A 22596-nucleotide genomic window follows, 5' to 3' on the forward strand; every position below is an offset into this window, starting at 1 on the left:
CTTGCCATGTTTGAATCTAGTTGCTTTTTAGATTGGTGGTACTTCTGCCTAAGTGTTCTCACTTAAACTCTCGGCCGCTGGTCTGGAATTAAAACACAAAAAATACAAAAAAAGAACAAGTGTTTCCATTTCTATCTATGTGACAGGCACATCAAGGGCTAGACTATCACTTCTAGACATGATTTTAGAGGAAGCAGAAGTTCGCTATCTTGAGCTGGGCAGTCGAACATGTTTTGTTGGCTTTGAAGCTGAAAAAGAATCGAGCGAGCAAGCAAAGGCTTAAATGGATCAAGTAATTTTCATGGGACCTTTACTAATTAAAAAATATAAATGGTAATCTTAGCAATCACTTGTTACTTAGGTCAACAAAACCACAGGCAGAAATCCTGGGGAAATGTTTGATTGGGTGGGCTAGGCTGCTGGGGAGGGCAGCACAGAATGGGACCGTGTTTGCTCCAGAAACACCGAGCAGCCGCGTCGCAGCCGCAGCGGCCCCCGCCCCCGCCCGCCGCTCACCGGGAGCGCCGGGGACCCGGCCCGCGCCGCCACCGCCGGGCTCGACCGGAGCCGGAGCCGGAGCCGGAGCCGGAGCCGGAGCCGGAGCCGGAGCGCGGGCGCCCCCCAGTGGCCGCCGCGCCGCAGGGCCCGCTGACAGGCGGCGACAGGCAGGGACAGGCGGGGCGGGGCGGGGACAGGCGCCCCCCGGTGCCCGGTGTGTGCCTGCGGAGCGGAGCTGGAGCTCTGCCACAGGCGACTCCCGCGAGGAGGAGCCGATCCTGATTTCCAGGGAACGGGCACAACTGAATTGCAGCAACCCCTGCTGTCACGGCAGCTCCACGTGGTTAATGCCACGGTCATGCCCGCCTGGGGAAACAGCTCCAGGCCGCTGCAGCTGCACCCGCTCCTGACAGCTGTTACGAACGTAACTGAAATAGTTCAGGTTCCCGGTATTCGACTCCTGTGCAACTGGCGTTCGGACACCGCTGCCCAGCTGTAGCCCCGCTCTCGCTGCGGCAGAAGCAGCAGCACCCCCTGGTAAAGCGGTGACACGGGGATGCACGCGGAGGGAAAGGCTCACATGCGAAAAGGAGCTGCCGAGGGAATACCTGGGCAGAACAGGTACGTCCAGTGAACAACTCAGCCTGTTAGATTGGGCTCTGTGCAGGCTAGAGCCACTTTTTCTATCATTGAAACAGCCTTTCTTCCATTGCAAATGTGAAGGCGTATGCTGCCGGAACTGAGGGTTTATCATGACCTGCTAGCCAGAAGCTAGCACATTCCACACTGAATGTTTCTTCATTTACATCACTACGGCTCCTCATCTGAAGGCACTGTCCACTTCAAAAAGGAGAAGGAGTGATCTGTCCTCTGCTGACTCTGTTCGGAGCCGAGATCGGTTCCAATCATTAAACTGCAGCCAACTGCCTTCCTCTCGAGTTTGCTAGTTTGGAAAGCAAAAAACAATGTCAACACCTACGGAACATGAGGGGCTCCAAGCCCTGCACCAGTGAGTCAGCAGCAGCTGTGGAAGCAACGCCTCTCACACACCTACAATGTGCAAAGCACATAATGGAAGGCATCACACAACAAAAATCATATCACACCAAGGAATGGAATGCCTGAGGAGAGTATACGATTTGTTAGCGTCTGGCAGAGTTATCACAGTGACTGTCAAGAAAATCACGATTGTACCAAGGTTCTCTATACGAAACCGCAGGAAGATGTTCCTTCTTGATTACTCTTCTAAAATAAGAGCTAACAAATGTGAATGCTCGTACCTGAAAAACATCATTATCCCTTTTTCCTAACTTCGCTCAGCTTTAACCCGACTAAATTCAAGGCACAAGCATATTAGAAGCAGCAACGGTTCACACTAGATCCATTTTTTTGTTGTATTCTCAAGCCTTTTTTAAACTTGTAAAGGTTAAAGCCGTGGCCTGCTAACAGTGATGGCTTGTCATCCTCTGAAATCTTCCATGCAAGGTTCCTGCTTTTTGGTTAATTGACTTTATAACCTTGTAGTTATAATTTTCATTTTGTAGCCAAAGTCATAGAAATCTTTCCAAGACTAGTGCAAAGCCCATCTGCCTACCTTACAAAACTTCCATAACCTGTTTTTGCCAGGGTCCAGCATCCCCACACACTGTACCAATAACACGATGCAATCCTTTTGTAGGAAGTTGTGCCCATTTTCTTTTTGAAATCTGCCCTGTGATACCCCAGGTGTTTATTTGGTACCATTTAGTTTTAACAACTAAATCTACAGTAATTCACCTTTGGGGAAGGGAATTTTCTCTGCAGTTAGGTGCTCGAATTATTCCTTCTTTTGTCAAACAGGCAGAGGAACTGCAGAGAGGTTAGCAGAGGCTGACGAGGGGGACAGCATGAAGTCAGAACTTGCTGGGAATGGGAGACGGCTCCTTTCTCTGCCCTGGGTCCTGGCCGAGAAAGCAGCACAACCGCAGCAAAATCAGAGGGAGGGGTGTGAAAAGGGCCCCAGGTGACAATGGCACAGAACAGAAGACTGAGGTTCATTCTTTTCTACCAAAGCCTGAAGCAGAATCCAGGATTCTGACACCTAAACCTTCACCTGTGACTTTGCAGCAAGTATGGGTGCAACACCTTAGGTAGTGCTGGCCTTTCTTTTTTATGCTAGCCCCTAAAGACAAAGAAATAGCTGTGAGTGTTACCTCATGCAGAGGATATCTGTGTGGTACCGACTCTATACATAATCAATACCCTTTCCATATGAGATGACACCTTACCATTTCCTCTGTTTTGCTCCATCTTTTTTAAAAAGGGAAAATATTCAACAGAGATTTTTTTATAATACAGATTTGCAAGAAAATGAAGTTAACACTTCCTTGAAAATCTTAGTCTCAGCCATTTAAACAGACTTTGCAGTCTTCACTCTGTCCTTCAATCCTTCTGTATTGTACCCTGGACGTGGCTCATGCTGGGCGCACGGCTGTGTGCATTGCCTTTACAGCAGCTACTGAAGTCCCACTACCAAGCAGCTACCTCGACCTTTTTCAGTGAAAAGCTTTTGGCTTCTGCCTGGAAGGAATGAAAACCAGTCATGCAGAGAGCCCTGTGTGGGAGCCCTGGGATGGTTCATTTAAAAAAAAATAAAAAATTACCATAAGTAACAGGAAGCACAGTTTTAAGCAAACAGCAGCGATCCATATTACACAGATCAGTACAGTTTCGGGAGCAATTCAGATAGTCAGCAAACCATGGCACTGAGCAGTTCACAAATAAGGTACGTGAACACTTAACCTTGTTCAGCCCATCACTGTGTGTTTGCATCAAAAGATTGCTGTTCAATAACTGCAGACTTGCCAAGCAGTCCCCGGAGCCTGCAGCAAGCTGTGAGGGCTTCTCTGATTGTCCCCAGGGAAACTACAGACCCGTTCTGCACGTGGTCACCTTGCCAGAGACAAGGCTGATACCAGGCGCTGTCACAGGACATCTCCAGGCTGATTTCCCTAGCTAGAAATTGTGTTGCTGCTGCATATGAAAGGATAAGTCCCTAATTCTGGAGAGGTTTCTGATGCAGTTGGTTCAGCTGGCAAAACTACTGTCAAGTTTGCTAAAGCTTTGAGTTCAAACACATGTTTTTATTTGATCTGTGTCATATGGTTTAAACCTGATTAAAACTAACACCTGAAGGAAAAGTCTAAAAATAGATGAGTGTTGTTCTCTCCTTTGGTGGATATCTGGAGAAAGTAGTAAAATGTAATAAATTGGAACCAGTTTAAATATTAGTCCAAAAAAGTTATCAATTGTGAGATTTATTTTTTTTTGAAACTCAGTCAGTTTTGAGTTTAATCAAAATGTTTTTGAAAATGTTAACAATAATGTTAACATTTCCAGTGGTAGAATGGCAAATTAATTTTTAATTAAATGATAAATAATCAACATCACTGTTAAAAAGAAAGAGAAGAAAGGAAAATTTAAGTCAATAGGAAATAGTCCTGTGATAACAGAAGATCAAAGATGGCATGGTCTAATTAAAATACAAAATGCTGCATGAATATCAAAGGAATACCTGCAGCTCTGACAGACATGGCCAGGTAATAGTACAGGCACCTGAATTCTAGAATCATCTTTGCCTCCACTGGCTCCAAACTCAGTATTTTGCCACAAGCCGGCATACGAAATCAAGGCAAAGCTGGGAACCGAACCTGGTTTTACTGTCAGAGCTCCTCTTAGAGAGTTTGTTTCGCTGATGTTGTAACATGTCAGTAAATTGAGTAACTCGAGCCTGAATGAAAAGCAGCAGCATTAGAGCTAGCTAAAAATTGATCTTTAACTTTAAATTCTGTCCTTGTTTTCTGCCTTCTCCCTTTCCACCCCTAGAATCTTCCCCTGGGTATGGAGGAGGCTACATGGCTACTGTACAACAGAAATGTCACATCAGAGAAGGCTGAATTCCTGACTGACAGCAGCTCCCTCCACTTTAACTGCAACTATTTAAGCCAAGTAATAAAATAAAATGAAAAATCAATAATCAAATTGTGCCTCTGTTTCAGATGGATACACTACTGATGATATTGAATTTTACTGGAATGGAGGAGAGTCGGCAGTGACGGGAGTTAGTAACATCGAGCTCCCACAATTCTCTATTGTTGATTACAAGATGGTATCTAAGAGAGTGGAATTTACAACAGGTAAGAAATGGTATCAAAGAGAGTGGAATTTAAAACAGGTAAGTACTGGTTAGTTAAAAAAGCTCCCCCCTCTTCCCCAACCCAGAAATATCAGTGTCTAACTTGTGTTAGACATCAGTTATTATGTGACTTCTTTCTTTCAGGAGCATATCCTCGATTATCCCTTAGCTTCCGGCTTAAAAGAAATATCGGATACTTCATTTTGCAAACCTACATGCCTTCCACACTGATCACAATTCTGTCGTGGGTATCTTTTTGGATCAATTATGATGCTTCTGCAGCCAGAGTTGCTCTAGGTAACTTCTTTTCAAAATCACTGAACTACATAGATGCTTGTTGTCTTCGAATACAGTAGCACTGAATCCATACAGGTGATTGTAGCAGCATTAATTGTGAGCTTACATATGCAGCGTAGGGTCTTCATCACTAGGAAGGCAGGCAGGTGCCACCTTGCCTAGATCTGATGTTCTCACCCTGCAGTTAGGTTGGGATCCTGACTGACTTCCAGTTGCCATAATGGTTTTTGGATCAGGTCAAAAGTATCTTGCTTCCAAATGTAAGCATAAAGGTCTAATTTGGGTGGCCAAGGGTACCTATACTGTGCTGCATCAACATTTCTTTGATGTTAAAAAGCATCCTCTCAGGCCAGATGTGTGGCTGGAATGAATACTCAAGTTCCTCCCAAAGTGGAGTGGTACCAGCTTACACCAAGTTTCCTGTACCATGTTCTTTCCTACAACTTTCCATAAGAACCAAGATCTTCTACCACCATCTGCGCTTTAAGGCACATATGCTTTTCAACTGCTAAAGCCAGAAAGCATTTTGTTCCACCTTTATTTTGTCCCACCTCTCTGTAAATTTAGCTCATTACACCTGTGCCTAGAGCTATTATTTAGATGCATTAGAAAGAAAGAAAGAATCATGCAGCGATGGATAACAGTAAGATGGAAATGCTTTACTTGCAAGCACCCCTCTAACAGGAAAAGCTGTTTGGTACAAGCACATATATCACTTTCTCTTCATCAAAGACCATCACTTTATCATAAAGCTTCCCTTTCTCCTTTCAACCCTCTGTTTTCAGTCAAAAGCTAGATACTTAATCCAGTTCCCCAGAGCAATGCAAGCCACAGGGCTGCTGCTGTAAATACAGTGATGAGCTCTCTGCTATCTAGGTCAGCTATGGAACACCGTGTTCCCTAGCAGCGTTATTGCAAAAATTAAGGCAAGATGTACCAAGGTAGCCTGGGCTTTTGAAGGCTATTTCGTTCACCCTGTGATGCACAGAAAGCCAAGAAAGGTGCTATTCACAGGCTTGCAAGGATTATCTTCCTTTCCAGTCCTGCAAAACACATTCCCTTGCTGTTAAGAATCTGTTCTCGTAATTAAGCCACCTGCATGAGAAGTGCATGGTAGCTGGGCAATGCTGCCATTAGGCCTTTCATGCTCAAATCTCCTTCCCTGCCTGCTTACTCCATGTCTTTTGCTTCCTTTCGCAGGAATCACAACTGTGCTGACCATGACCACCATCAGCACCCACCTCAGGGAGACCTTGCCAAAGATTCCCTACGTCAAGGCAATAGATATTTACCTGATGGGATGCTTTGTGTTTGTGTTCCTTGCCTTGCTGGAATATGCCTTTGTAAACTACATATTCTTTGGGAAAGGGCCCCAACGTCAAAAAAAGGCAGCAGGAAGGGCAGGACATGCTACAGGCGAGAAGAGCAGACTGGAAACAAATACAGTCCAGGTAAAATGTTCAAGCCAACTTTTCAATTATTTCTGCTGTGACAGTGTTGATGTATATGATGATAGTGATAAATGCGGTTTGAAGACATATGCAAAAGTATTTAGGATTGTCTGGAGAAAAATTGTATTTTAAGGAGATTACAGCAACATGTTTATTCCATTTTCAACTGAAAACAGAGTAAGAAACTACATAAAATGGAGAAGAATATTCAGAGCAAGCTTTTCTTTGCAGCACAGAAGAAATGCAAGGGGTACAAGGAAGTTAAATATTTACCATTTCAACTGTATATTTCTTTGCCACACAAGGTGATATAGAAGAAATGTTTATTATATAGTTCCTCTTTACATATAAAACTTTAACAAAACTAAAAAGCAAAGACAGACACGTTTGTTTCAGTGAGTTCTGAATGAAGCCCACACCACTGAGCTTCCAGAAATGTAAGGATGCTGCTGCTAGGTTATAACAGCTTTCACAGATGTCACGACTTTTCCCTCAGGCTAAATTCAAGCAGACCACAGCTACACCCTCTTAAAAAACAAGCCAGACAAACTCCAGGAAGTAATACTATGGACATTTTTTTAACTTGGAAAAGTTTAATTTTCAGCAGTACATCACTGAGCACTTGTAAACTTCTATAAACCTATTTCATTTTTTCCCAGTTTTTCAGAAATAAACACTTCCCTTAAGTGTATTTGGCCCAGTCTGACTCAGAGGAAAATACATATCCTCATGAGCCAAAAATGTTCTTCTGTTCTCTGCTTTTCTTACAATATATTACATCCAAGTATTTACGAGATCTTGCCCAGGCTGTCCTATAATCTCCTGTGCTGTTGTGGCCTGGGGTGATAACATTTGGACCAAACTGTATGTGAGCCCTCTGCTCGGCTTGAAGCACGAGACCGGCACACAAAGCTCCAGCAGGTAAGACCTTAGCTTAATGGATGGTTGCAATTCCACATACATGTCAGGAAGTGCATTTCAGAAACTCTGTGATATTTTATTAGTACTAGAGTTGTGTGCCTTGTATCCCAGCAGCCCTGCCACTACGGTTAAGCATCATTAACAGAGTCATGTCCTCAGTCTCAGTGAACTCATAAGCCCATTAAAAGTCCTTACCCACATCTGCCTCCTGTCCCAATGTGTAGGAGATGCTTTATTACAACGGGTGCACAAATTCAGTTTAGACTTGCAGCAGTCTCCAGGGTCCCACAAAGTATTGTCCTCCACAGAGCAGAGGAGGTAAGCCATCCTGTTACAGATTGCTGTGTGCAGGCACTGTCTGTCCATTTCTGTGGAAAATAAGTGGAAAAAACCCAACAAAGCCCACAAACTCTAACCAGCCACCTCAACAGCTCCTGAGATAACCCAGCCTAGGTGAGAAGAAGCACAGCAAGGATTCATGATGAAAAGGAAAACACTTCTCCAGAGGTCAGCCTTGGCTTTATGGGCCCCAGTGCACTGAACTGAGTAAAGGATGAAACAGTGTGAAGGATAAGAGTGCAGGTAAGCTCTTTCTCTTACGTATTTGGCGAGTTTGTTTAACTAACAAAAAGTCCTAACTTAATGACTGAAAGCTTTTGTCTAAATGTTACACTGGCAAAGATTACACTGAGACTAGTACTCAGAATGGAATAGAAAGTGTTTGCAATCCCACTCGAACTTCTCAGAGCACCACATGCATATCATACACCAGCATTTCTCTTTGTACTAGGATTTGCAACTGTCCACACTGTAGACTGCAATTCCATTCTGAGACTTAGAATGCTTTAAGTGAACAGACTGCTTTCTGCCTGTACAGAGCAGGTTTGTGATTTTAGAGAGTGAGAGAGAGAAATACACACCTACACGCACACATGCAGACACACACTTGTGAATAGGTATCAATGGATTTTGTTATCCCACTGGAGATACGTTGATGTGGGAGCTTGTGAGCATTCATTTTACTCAGCATGGAAATGCTGATGTCCAGCAGCCGTATTTCTGTCTTCAGCAGGAAGAATGCACATGAGCAGAGCAGTGGGACACAGTAAAGTTATGTGATCTCTAGTGAAGACAGCTCCCAGCCGCTCTCCGTCATATTTTGAGACTTTTCACTGGTATTATGATGTCTGTACCAGAGCAGGGGAAAGTGGTTTTGGAGCACAAAAGAAACACAGATGTAAGTATCTACAGCTATAGGATATTTTTTCCCTTTTACTCTTGATCCATACCACTTATCCATAAAGACACCTATAACCAATAGAAGATATGTAACAGTGCTTCCTCTCTTTGTGCCAGGTGAAGATATTTCTTGTTTCCATCTGCCACAACCAGGAGTTCAAATTCCTTCACCAGATAACAAAAGCGTTAGACATGTGAGCAACACTCAGCAAACTGGCCGTGACATTAACACAGTATAAAGAAGACCCAATGGAAAATGAAACCATAATGCTATTTCATATGTGGCTGTTGCTTGCTCTACAGAATGAAGAAGGTGGAAGTAAAGCCCCTCCAGTTTCACAACTTATACCATCTTAATTTTTAATACGCAAAAACAATATTAACTTGTAATAAACATGCTTTCTGTTTCTCTGAATAAAGCATAAATGCTGTTTATATCTCCTTGTCCATTTGTTGAAGCTAGATGTCACTGAGGAAACCACCATAATTATGGTTAAATAGGACAAACCACCTAGCAAGGTAATCCATGCATTCAACTGCTTCTGTTTCACCAGACAATTATAATATGAATAAGCATTACACAGAAGATGCCTCTTAAGCATGAGAAAGAGGCAGGATGCAATCGTAACTGCGTAAGGGGCTGAGCCATCAAGGGGTTCATAAATGGCAACAAGCATGGTCTCTTGCTCCCCAGTTCTGCAGAGCATCTCACCTTCCTTTCAAACCTTCTATGAACCACAAAACACCTGGGATGCAAAGCCAGAGACCAGCCACAGGCTGCAAGGACAACGTACAATTTTCCAGTACAGTGGCTACTGGAAGGAGAAAAAGGAGGGAGCACATAACCACACAGCTAGCTCAGCCTTCAAGTAAACCCACGCCTCAAGAAGTATACCCCTGCTGAGCATAACCTGTTTCTTTGCAGATCTGGTTGTGATAACACTACTGCATTTGTTCCACAAGACGGCTTGTATGAGTAGCATGGCCCTGAATCTTTCAACTTAAGAAAAAGAAAAGATGTTTTTGTATTGAGACAAAACAAAAGTTCTTACCTTTTCTCTCCCAACACTTAACATTAAAAAAGTAGGTAGGTAAAAACCCATTCCAAACAGCACTAAGCATCTGAGACCCATCCTCTGTCAAGGAATGCCAGTGTGCTCCTCCCCTAGAACTGACTAATTTTTATGTGGTCAGCACAGGATTGTTATTTTGGGGTCTTTTTATTACTTTAACTATTTTACACTTACAATGTCATTTGACACTCCTAAGCAGGAAACTCATTTTCTAAGTACACATACAAGACAAATTATTAATTCTTCTTTGTTTCCTGAGCACACATCAAGGCTTTACATCACTGATGAAGATTCATATATATATACCTGTGCTGATTGATGTTTTACGTAGTTCCAGTGCAAGCAAAGAATTAAAAATCTATAAAATCAATATAGATACACGCTCAATATGGGTACAAATGTCATTACAAGAAGTGTCACCATGTACATGCATCAGAAGCATATTTACGCTTTCATAATTATACTAGATGACTAACACATCAGCTTTAGATGCTTTAACATCCTGCTCACGTATTCGTCATGATATGTTCAAAAGACAAAAAAAGTAACAATTCTTCAGCTTTCTATAACTTTAGGCAAAATGTATGCATTGTACAAACAAGGCTAAGTGTGTATGTTTGTGCAAACACACATTTAGGCTCAGAATATCTGTTAAGCAAGAAATCCTGCTTTCATCTGAGCAATAATCAGTTTATGTAATAAAATTTAGGGCACTCCAGCGAAAGAACAACGAGGTCGTATCTGAAAGAAAGAATAAATGCATTGCATCCAAGCAAGGAAGAACTCTGGGCTTGATATGGCTCATCTTTCCTACCTAAGGAGGGGACTGAGATACTCTGCTCCAAAGCAGGGGGCCAGAAAACTGAGCAGACAGAGCCTTGACTCTTCCATCCCCATTTTTTGCCATGCCATCTGATGCAAATGTGTCAAAGACTGTGTACAACTGCAGTACATACCTGGTGAGGTGAAAGAGCCTCTTCACTGAGACACAGGGTGAAATAAGTCAAAGTCTGCTGGCTGTTTCTGATGCACAGGCTTCCTCCAGCACAGGACTGACCGCAAGCCCCAGGTAACCTCGTATCAAGTAAGGGAGAAAATATTTTAAGACAGAAAATGTACAGCTTTTACTGTCCAGTCATTTGCTGTTGATTTGTTCTAACATTAACATAAACAAAACTAGTAACAAGTCCTTTTGGGGGATCCCTTAACAATCTGTACATTTTCCAGATTCCTACAGGAATTTGTAGAATTTAGAACTCCTATGCTTCAGTAACAAAACCTCAGCTGCACAAGTTTTAAGAATATTTTGGAGTGAACTTCAATCAATTCTGAAAGGGTTTTTAACAATGTGGGAAATTAACTGTTAGTCCAGCTTCATGTTGCACAAGTGAAGAATTTGACCCAGGTACATAAGTAGAGCCTTTATACTTTTCTGAGCTAATTTATTCAAGATTAGCATAAGGCCCTTTGCTCTGAATTACAAAGACCGCAATTCAAAGACTGAATTACTTCATGATGTATACAAATCATCCCACCTAAAATGATTTAAATAAAACTAATTTTAAAATATAACAGGCTCATTCATAACACTTAAAGGGGGAATTCATATGCTGCTTGACTTATAATAAGCTGTCAGGGTGTGTTAGTTTAAGAAACATCCCTATGAATCACTTTAGATTGTAGGCAGTTATGAGTTGTCTTCACAAAAGAGAAGCCATAACAACTGCTTAATGATGCTTGTGCTACTGCTACTACTATCACAGCACTAAAGTCAATTAGCTTAAACATTACATTATGTAATCAAAGACAGCTTAAAGAGCTATTTTGTAAAACTGGGAAGAACAGGTTGATCTATCAGAGTTTCTGAGAATTAAAAAAAAAAATTCCTTTTTACATGGAGACAACTCTGAGATTGTTGCTTTTTCCACAGAAAAAGTCAGAACTTAGGGGTACAATGAGTAGTCCCATAGCTATGGCAGTCCTCTGCAGAGTAGGAAACCCTGGCTTAGGTCTTCCCTCTGCCTAAATTTTAAGACTTGACCAAAAAAGTAAACTGAGTAGCCCTTATCTCAAATAAAGATTGCAAACACCATGCTCCTTTGTGACCAGCTAGCCTCTCTAACTCAGAATATGTGAGCTTTTCCCACCAAAAACAGTGGTGGGAATTGGGATGTTCCCACTGAAAACTCATTTCAGTGTGTACAGAACCAGGCACTAAACCAGAGTAGTGCATCTTCTGTCTGTGGTGAGTTACTATTCCATTTAGAAGACTTTTTTTCCCTCACAGCTCTCCTGGGTGGCTTTTGTACAAATAGCCCCTTCACTTCTGTGTTTTCAGTTAGTAAGTGCTTAGTCTGGCACAGTGTATATATGCCAGCAGCTATCACGCAACATTTTCTCCTTCTAGTGATGGGAAGGAACATCTTCCACGCTGCCAGGTGGAACCCAGGCTTTCTCTGGCTTCCAGCTTTCCTCTGCAGCATCCCCCAGAGTCTGGATTTCCCCTTGTGCTCTGCTTGGGGTTTTTTCTTGAACATACTTCGAACCTGCTGTAGATGATTATACCATTTCCTAGCTCTGCTATGTCTCACTAAAAATGTAAGTCTCAGCGTGTGACCCAAGCATTGCATATCACTGATGTTTCACAAGACTAGACATCATGAAGAAGTAATTTTCCTTGGTACAAAGGTATCCCCAGACAGCCATGGTATAGATTGTAACATATTTGGGGTAGGTCCAACACCACAGTTTACAAAAAAGAATTTTAATATTCAAGCCTCAAGGTGAAGTCTTTGAAGTTTCATTTAAGAGGTCTGTGTCCTGAGCATATTTCCCTCATATGAGCTACCGTGGATGTTTAAATGCCTGAGAATTTGAAACATCTAGGAAGTCTTTATGGAGAAGTCAGGAGTCATCCTGGGAACACCAAAAAACTTTTCCTAAAAGAGGTTTTACTACAGACACGTAGAAAAGTAAAGAGTGAAAAGATAAACACTTTGTAGTAATGCAGCAATCCATACTTAATTACATTCATACACACAAAAGGCAATGATATTAAAATATTTTATGTCTACACATATATGATTGTTTCTGCCAGACATGTACATATTAGTTGCAATTTCCAGTTTTAGGTACTTGAAACAGTGCCCTGACTAACAGCACAAAATTCAGTGATAAACGTATTTGAAACAACTGCTTCTGATACCAGCATATAAAAGTGCAACTGAATGTAAGGTTTCATCAAGTAAAATAAATTATTCTGTCTCCATATGAACAAGTTAATAGTATGCTGTGGGGAGTGGGGATTTCCATCCTGCAATATAGTAATTCTCAAAAATTAATTCTCATCACAAGTATTTTACAGTAACAGATAAAATGCACGTGTACCTACGTGCTCTTCGTATGATGAACTTATTGTTACAAAAGCAATTTTTAAACTAACCTACAGCACTAACTCTGTATAAACCTGTACAAAACGAGCAGAGACAGCAACATTTTATTTTCATCTTGAGTACGTGAAAGCTTCGAGTGTCAGGTCACCAGGCATTAAATATCAGTATTTCATAAAAACCATGTTCTAAGTTAAAGATAAAATTAGAAAAGTCTTACTTTACAGGGGCCGAGATAACAAACTGAATTAAAAGGTCCCAGACCAAGAGGCCAGGTCTGGATGGAAGGTGTTTAGATGCTTAATAATAATTTCACACTAGTCAGGAAAGTGTACTCAGTACCTTTTCACTTTTTGTCAACGCTGCACAAGACATGACTGTCACAGCAGCGCCAGGAGTGCCTCAGCAGCAGAGCCAGAAGTCACCCGTCCATCTGGAAAAAACCTTGGGCTGCCTGAGGAACTTGTCTAATTCACGTTCCTTCCTTGACACAGGTTGATCCCCATGGAAATGTGCTTCTTAGCCCACTTGAAATACGAAATGATGTCAGCAGCTCAGACGTGTTCACAAGCCTCTGTGACCCTCGAGCCACCACGTACACGTACGACAGCGCCAACCTGCAGTACAGAAGAGCCACTTCCAGCAGAGACCTCTACAGCAGGAGTGTTCTGGACAGGCACAGGCTTCATAAAAAAGGACGCTTACGAAGAAGGGCATCCCAGATCAAAGTCAAAATCCCCGATTTGACTGATGTTAACTTGATAGACAAGTGGTCCAGAATGGTCTTTCCCATCACATTTATTCTTTTCAATGTTGTTTACTGGCTGTATTATGTGCACTAATTTATGCAATAATGTTACCATAGACTAACATAATTAGACTTGTTTCTTTTCCTTCTCAATTTTGTTAACTCTGAAGAACTGCAGTAGCCATAACATGTTCAAGGTAAGATACCCAGCCATCGAATACTTCTAGATTTAAGCTTTTGAAGAAAAAAAAGAACCCAACCCAAATCCAGCCTCACCATTCACAGATAAGTATAGTACAGATGTGCTCTTAAAAAGCATCTTCAGCAAAAGTGCTATACTTTGATTTTTTATAGAGTTCATGCATCACCCATGACCTTTCTGTACCCACTTTTATCTCTCTTTTTTTTTTTAATGGAATAAAAATTAGTATTACTGTATTTCTTACCATATATTGGCAGCCTATGGCAGCATGCTTCCAAATGAGGCAGTAAAACAACTCAAAGTAGTAGTTATGTCACAGTCTTTCAGCATTTAAAGCACAGAGAAATTTGAAGAAATAACTGTTTGAAGGATTGTAACTATTATATCACACATCATTTCAAAGTTAATAGTTATACTGGGAAGTGTTTCCATAGTGTCCGTGAGAAGTACCACTCAAGGAAAAGTCAATTCACATTTTCAAAGAGGCAGGGATCTTCAAAAGAAAGGAAGGGTAGCAGAGACAAATCCCACCAAGTTTCCAACTAAGGAATCAGCTGATGGACTCCTAACTGGATCCAACTTATTTCCACAAAGTAGCAAAGTCGAAATTGCTGAGAACAATTGTGCCATTTATAATTTTGTATTAAAAAGTAGGACACACAGACGTGTTCATTCCTGGAAGCAACTACTGAGGGATACCCCAGGCCTCAAGCGGCCACCTTTTTGACTCCCAGGTTGCCTGTGGCTGATAATTGCAACACATTCTCCCAAAAGCTGGCAGGTGTCTGGGAACAGATCTGAGGAGATTTCTGCATGCAGTTTCCTGTAGATTGCCTTACTCTGCTGAGGAACAGGAGATACGGCTGAGTCCTGCAACACACTAGTGATGCTGGGTGCACTGCTCCTGAGGAGTTGCTTCTCCCCATCCGGCTGCTTATCGCCTGACACAACTCCAGCCGAGGGACCACAGGCGAAGGTCCCTGCAATTGGGTAGCAACTGGTCAGTCATCTCCTATCTGTATCAAATCCATTCCTCTTCTATTGCCAGGGGAGTTTTAACAGTTTTAACTCTATGGTGCCTAACATAGCATTTGATTGAAACAGAACTATTAGCGGTTGAATTTTATTTTGTATTGAAAGTGTTTCATAGTTTTAAGAGAACCAAGATATACAAGCCAGCAGAGCCTGTGGAGGTACCAAGGTGATTTTTCATCAGTGCCAGCTGGTACAGAAAGAAACTTTGATCAGGACAATCAGTAAGCAGCAATACCCACAGTTAGGAATTAGTAGGGAATACAAACGAGTGATGGAAAGCTTCTACACCAGTTCCACACTGACTGGCAGTAAGGTCAACCGGTGACCTTATCGCCAGCTGACATTACAACTTTTTAATCAATCAGAACTTAATAATAAATGAAACACTCCTACATGTTAATGCTTGCCACATCCTGCAAGACCTGGACCTCCTAACAGATCAGGACCTGCTGCCCCTTCCCTTTGTTTATGCAGCAGGCTCCTGCAGAAACAGACTGGCATGATAAAACATCAAACAAGAAAGGGAATAGGTTTAATTTACTCATTACAAAAAAATGTAAGCCTGCAAAACAGGCATTTGACATTGGTAGTCTAGGGGGGTCCTTGAGACTATCAGTTTTCCTGTGGGCTCCGAAGCCACAGAACCGAAGCTCAACGGAACACAAAGGTGATTTCCTCAGCTGTCTTCTCTCTGTCACAACCTTTAACCTGCACTCTATTGAAGAGTTGCACAATTTTACCAGATTAATCAGCCAGTGAGTACAACTTGAAGTGATTCAGGACAAATATTCATTCAGTCAAATGGCTCTTCTGAACAGGCTACAACTTGTATGCCTATCCCCACCCTAAAACAACTCCAAATAAATGTTCAACATTTGCACCATAACAGCAACCAAACTAAGAACTGCCACACATCATTCCACATGGGACATTTTGATGAATTTTTTAGTTAAATTTAAGCAATGTTCAGATCATGAACATTTTAGCTGTATATGGAAGTCTTGCATGCTAAGTAAACTGAACTTCTGTAACTGCCAAAAGAGCCCCAGGAGGGAGACAGCAGCAGGGCCATATATGCTGCCTATTCCAAACACATACCCCATTAAATGGTTTTGAATTCAATGAACTGGCACCGGACTTTACAAACAGAGAGAATAGGTCCACGAGCTTGTGCACTTGCCAGATTTGAGGTTATATGCAGAAATAAATATAAAGAAAGAAATACATTCTACAGATTTGTAGGGTAAAATACTCTGAAAAAAACCACTGTCAGTGACCCATGGATTTGCGTTACCTGATTTCTCAAAGATATTCACAGGCAGACCACAGGTCAGTAATTTAACCCAGCTGTTCCAGTGGTGCAGAGATGTTACAACCCCTTCTTACAGCTACAGTGGAGATTTAGGAAAAGCAGCATGGCACTGAAACAAGATTTTAGCTTAAGAAAAGGATCCTTTACCTTATATTACAAGAGCAAAGATCAGCCTTACTGGTCTTCAGCATTTTTCTTGTAAGACCCTAGCATCTGCATACACATAGTTTCTATTTTATGGATCACCCAGCTACTTCACCCACAGATGTTAGTCACATGGGCTAAAAACCATTACATTGTACAGTTCCAAGCAAAAAAAAAAAAAAAAAAAAAAAAAGGGTATGGAGCAGAGGAAGGGCCATTAACAAACAAAAAGCAGTGCAAATGCAGAAGTCCTTCAGAACAGCATTGTCCAAAATAGAACTGCCAGTGTTGAACGGCACGCAGCAAGGCCTGCCTGCATCAAGAGCTGGAAGCCACAGTCTTGACGGAGGAAACAGCTGCCAGCTCTCGGCGCAAAGCTCTGCAGCAGGGGCTAATAACCCCACCACATACAGAGGCAAGAGCCACTTACTGCAGGCACTATCTTACCCCAAAGCCAGCACCTCCTGCCTCCCACCGCTCCTATCCACACATCTAACCACTAACTCTGGTAAAGAAAACAGAATTTGGCATACAAGCTTGCAAGGTACATTGGATTTAAACTAAAACCCCTTTCAAAGCCTCAAAAGAGAATTAAAACCCAAACTTGGGAACGGTATATAATGGTGTATGACCATAACGAGTACATTTTCCCTCTTTCAACTACTTTTAGAAAAAAAAGCAGAAGAAAACATTTCTCACTTGAGAGCAATAGCTTGGCAGCAAGGAAAAGACAGTGGTTATTAGAGGCACAGGATGGAAAAATATGTCTATTTATGGGTTACCCACGCACTCTGCCATCTAGAGCTAGAAATCAGTGAGTACAAAAGAAACACCTCTTCCCATCAACAGGGTGGAGTCATTTGGCTGACTTTAAGCAATGAAGGTGAATAATGATGTAATGCTAAGCTCCATCACTGTTGTACTTCACTAATTAGTTTGCCTGCCCTTAGGAAGCAGACATCAAGATCAGCATAGGTAAGGTACTATTACTAATTAGATTTCAGCTAAACTCCCTTTCAATTTGGGCAGCTGTCTCGTGCAACCTGTGTTGGAAGTCCTTTTTAGCTAGGTTTCCTAAAGATATGGGCTTCTACTGCCCCTGAGTGTGTGTGCATGTTTGTGTGCCTACCTGGAAATCTCCCAAAAATATTTGAATCCGCTGACAATTTCAACTACAAGATAGCAGAACAGTAGGGATCTAGGAGATACCACGTTCTTACAGGTTTCAACAAAGCAGTTAGCTGAGCAAGAGGACAAAGATCATGTTAACTCACCCGTCTTCTCTGGCACAGAGATACTCGATGAACACCAACCTGATTAGTAAAAAAAGAAAAAAAAAAAATCAGTATCACAGGAATCTTTCTGCCAGCATTCCTATCCTTCATGCTACCACTGACCAGCACAGAAGTTGCCATTTCAGTTACTTGCTCTTTCACCTTGTTCACCCTTATAGAAAATGTTCCATCCCCTCGTACTGCAAGCGGAGGATTTCTTGAGATGTATCATGAGGGAAGTCATGCAGCGCTGGGGGCCATGTTCCACCAGCTGCTCCTGTTTCCCATCACTGAGGAGCCTCTGCACCTTCTTGTGAATTCCCATGTACTGAGGATGCATTGCTAACACTGCCTTGGGAGCATTAGTCAAATATAGGGGCTGTGTTACACCTGTTATGTACAAAAATATTTTTAAATGGCTTCTGTATTGCAAGGCATAAGACCCATATCTGTGATTGTACAAGAATGTGCCTTCCTACCCCCGTGGGCATCCACCCTGCAGCTCAAAGGCAGCAGGAGATCACAGAAGAATATTTAATTTCAGCATGTAATGATACCAAAACATATATGCACAGCATGAAAGAATTAAGAGACAAATGAGAAATCTGGCATTTCTTAAAGGAAGACTAGGTCACTTTGGTCTACTTACTGTCTTGGAGTGCAGAGTGAACTCTAATTATGTTGTCTGCTCCTTGGCATGTTTATTTCTGAATTATTTTATAGGTAATTTTGAATCTCCAAATGTTATAAAAACATCACCTCTTGTCTTGTCCTGGTGCCATTCTAAGAAATGGTCTTCAGCACTTATTCTTGGCAAAATCCAATTGTATTTGATTATCATTACCAATGAGAAGCTAAAATAATTAAATGACAGCAGAAGCATGTCATCTCTAGAGACTCTCTCTGATCAATAACGTGTTTTAACTTATCACTGGCTAGCTGTATATGCTCATGAAAGCATAAAATATCAATCACACTGCCAAAAATGTTCATAAAGATGGGTTTCCTCTGGCAGATTATGCACTTCAGTGAGAGCATCAGCAACCTTGTTCCCATCTATGAACATATCAGTTTCCTTGTTCCCGTCTGAAACATCATTTGCCGTTTTGATCTAGCTGACAACATACTACCTGATTTTCTTTAGATTTTCAGAGACAACTAACTTTGAATATTGTTTGCAGCAGCTTTACAAACAAAGCTGGCAAATCATTTCAAGAAAGAGCTGAATAAGACTTCGGCATTGGTAAAGAATTCAGAATCGGGTTTTACAAAGGCAGTTAATACCAATTCTCATCAGATTGCCCAATGCTTGCTTTAGCTCCCATCTAAATCAACATAAACAGAAATATGGAAGAACTGAAACCTCTGCATTCCCAAGAAACAAAATTCCTTCTTTTATGGTAGGCATCAGAAAACAGTTGTTTAATCTACATGGTCTTAGGAATGCTTCCCCCCAGATAGTCCACCACCAAAGCAGTCCCCGTGGACCTATAGTAGTTCCCAATTAGAAAAATTTACACACTTCCCAGTGCCTTTCATTACTGTATTAGCTAAATTAGCTGACTAACCTCATGCTAAAACGTAGCCCAAGCCTTCTCTATGTAGGACTCCTGCTGGTGCTAGCACATATGAAGAGTACCTTTGAGTAAAATTCTCAGCCATAGACAGCATGAAGCGTCGAACATCCAGTATATCCTCTACAAACCAGCTTAAAACGTCAGGTTCTGCTCCTGTGAAGACTTCACAGAGCAGCCTGATGAGGTGAAGCACACGGGCTTGTAAAAGTCCGAAGGATGAATCTTTGTGAGATTTGCCTCCTTTTCTACATTTTGGTAGTAGTCTTTTTGTCTTTCTGGAGAGGTCCAGAACTAAGTATAAACTATAAGTTTACAGAGGGAAGCGTAGTGTACTGCCAAATGTAATCAAGGCAGATTTAAAGAAGTGATCTTGGTGCACTTATGGAAGCATTCTCCAGTACTAGAAGAGTAAAAATACCTTTATTTCTGATACTTCATTAAAAATATTAGTTCACAACTCAAAGGGATAGCAAAGTGTGCATACTTCAGGACAAGGCGTTACTGGCTTTTAAGACCACGCTTCAGAAAAAGGTACAATCATGTTTCAGCATGTTTCTTACAAGAAAGGCTTGCTCCAGAACTCAGAAATTGCTCTACAGGCTTATATAGATGTTTTGAAAATACATATTCTTGACATACACGATTGCCCTGTTGCAAGAGCAGCTTCATTGCAACAGTCACTTCCATACCAACGGTTTGCAGGTCGGAGCCAAATCTGATTCACTATAGCATGCCAAGATCAAAGCTGAAATGGTTGATCATTAAAAACACGTTTTTTCTGAAATCACAGGAAGATTTCTATGAAACAGAGAAGTGCAACGAACACTAGTGGAAAGCAAGTAACATTTTTATAATTCATTTTTATATTTTGTATCAAGATATGCTGCATTTTCTGATTCAAATTGCAGGTCTATTTAAGCAATGTGATTTTCTGTAGGTGCTTTTTACATGTTGAAATTAAAACTTCATACAGCGGTGTGTCCATTATAAGTATTATTTTCATTAGGACTTCTGGTTCAAAGAGCCTACTGTACAAAATTTTGGTTTTGCTCTTAATTACGTGCTTAATAGGTCTGTACAAAGTACCTGCAAAACCACAGAGGTTTTATCAATATATTTATGATGGTTGTTTTCCTTTTTTTGCCCATGCAACCATGGGACCCAGAAGTGAGCTGCTCTGCAGGAGCAAACAGTGGCAGAATATGAACCCATGTCCCTGAAACAGGACAAAAGGGGGAGCATCACCGAGGAACAACTGTTACAATTTAGTGTGGTGGGACATACAAATACTAAAGCCGCCTCACTTAGTGTAACCAGTTAATGAGAAGAGCTCAGGCCTGGAAGAACACAATAAAATATGGATATGGGCAAAGTAAGCAGATAGGCAAGGACAAAATTTCAAGTTATTTTACGTTAATGGAGTCTCCTTAAACTCCTGCACCTTTGGTCCAATTCCTATGCCTTCGGAAGATTTCCACCACCACCACCGATTCCCCCCTAGTCACAGACTGAAGTGGCTCTGTGAGTGACACTCCTCACATCACAGCCCCTCCTCAGCTTTTGTTACTGGTACAGTTCTTGTATTTTACTCTAGTCCCAGCATACAGTTCCTCCAGATTGTGGGGTTGTGACGTGCATTGAAGTGCTCTGGGCTGTATGGAAACCTCTGTGTGGAAATGTTACACCAACTTCCTTACCTAACCTCCCAGTCTTCAGTCCAGAAGGGAGCACAGCCAGGCATACTTGACAGACATGCTCCTGGCCACATGAGCTTGGTTTAGATGCTTCCTTGACAGGTACGCTTTTCCTATTCACTACCTTTTCATGTCTACCTGCGTTCATCAAAGTGTATTGAAGCTGACACTACTATAACGAGTCTTGTGAAGTCTCTAGCTTTTCTCATCAATTCGACCTGGTACCATCTCCACAAATGTCTTACCTGTCACAACTGGAGATCTTGCTTACTCCAGAAGTAGCTAATTGTCAGAGCAGAGAAATAACAAAACTGTTTTCTGATAGATGGTACAAAATACAGAGCGGCAAGCTCTCCTCTCCGTTCTGTTTGGTCCTTTTCCTTTCCATCTACTGGAGGCCTTTACATGCCTTACGAGGACGGTTCGTTTCTCTGCAGAGATGTAAGGTCAGGATGCATGTTTCAAATGCAGTTCTGTGACAATCATGTTTTAGCTGCTAGCTCTCAACTGCTCATGAACTGGTGCTCCTCTCCCTCTCTAGTTGTTCATGTGGTGTTGTTATGCTCCTCTGTCAAAAACATCATTTTGATGGTTATATGAAAAATACTCTGACTTTCAATAAAGTCTTAACATCCACAAAAAAGCAGCTCATTGCACATTTATTACTGTCAGATCACAACAGAACTTTTTTTTTTAAAGCAAAAAATCATTGAAATTTTCATAGAAACCTTCCTACGAGTTTTTCCCTCTTCCTCCTCCCTCTTTGACAAGACCTCTGAAGTCCAATTTTTTTTATACATGTTATTTTACACGTTGCTTATATGAAAACCTATGGCATAACAAAATATAGTGGGAGAAACTCAAGACCCCAATTTTGAAACTATGAAGGTAAGTTATTAATTTTGCCTTCTTATATATACAAAACATGCATAATATACACACACATATGATAAGTACACATTTGTATTTATGCAAGCATTACAGATAACTTTCTCTTTATATGTGGAAAAATGGTTTAACAAATAGTAGACACCGTAAGATTTCTAGCGTAGTCTTCTCTAGTATTACAGCTTCTAACTTTTGTTACATACTACAATCAAAAGTCAACATGGTTTCAGAGAAGTTTAGAGTAGGATTTATCAGTTACCTGCTGTATTAAGTGGGCTGGGAATATCCTTTTCACAGTCTACGTAGGTCAACTCCTCTCCAGCAGCACTGCACTCCCTTTTGAGAGCTTTCAGTATATTAAATGAAAAGCCATCAAGTAAGATAAAAACCTCAAATTTTACTCTGTATAAAGCCCCAGTGCTTTTTCTGCAATTTCCGAGCACTGAACAGGTTGCCTAGAGAGTTTGTGGCGTCTCCATCCTTGGGAGATATTCAAAAGCCATCCGGGTAGCCTGCTCTAAGTGACCTTGCTTGAGCAGGGTAGTGAGACAAGATGACCTCCAGAGGTCCCTTTCAACTCCAACTACTCTGTGATTCTGTACTGCTTTTGTTTGTAAAGCGGGTTTTTCCCAGCATCTAAAAAGACCGAGTTTAGCGATTAATAAAAATCAAGAAACAAC

At 41.5% G+C, this 22596-nt stretch overlaps 1 protein-coding gene across 4 annotated transcripts in view; it reads left to right on the top strand.

Moving 5' to 3' along the window:
* GABRB1 (gamma-aminobutyric acid type A receptor subunit beta1) overlaps positions 1-22470 on the top strand; it is a 147020-nt gene extending 124550 nt beyond the window's left edge. For 3 of the 4 annotated variants that reach the window (XM_055701873.1, XM_055701877.1, XM_055701883.1), the window contains 4 exons: positions 4536-4673; positions 4817-4969; positions 6170-6420; positions 13537-22470. In XM_055701873.1, the coding sequence (XP_055557848.1) occupies positions 4536-4673; positions 4817-4969; positions 6170-6420; positions 13537-13884 (890 nt within the window). In that variant the 3' untranslated portion in view covers positions 13885-22470. Of the gene's footprint in view, positions 1-4535; positions 4674-4816; positions 4970-6169; positions 6421-7910; positions 7918-13501 lie in introns of all 4 variants that reach the window. The other variant, XM_055701888.1, reaches the window with a different exon arrangement.
* The last annotated feature ends 126 nt before the right edge of the window (positions 22471-22596 follow it).

The sequence above is a fragment of the Falco cherrug genome, chromosome 1 (genome assembly GCF_023634085.1).
Source record: "Falco cherrug isolate bFalChe1 chromosome 1, bFalChe1.pri, whole genome shotgun sequence".
Lineage (NCBI taxonomy): Eukaryota > Metazoa > Chordata > Aves > Falconiformes > Falconidae > Falco > Falco cherrug.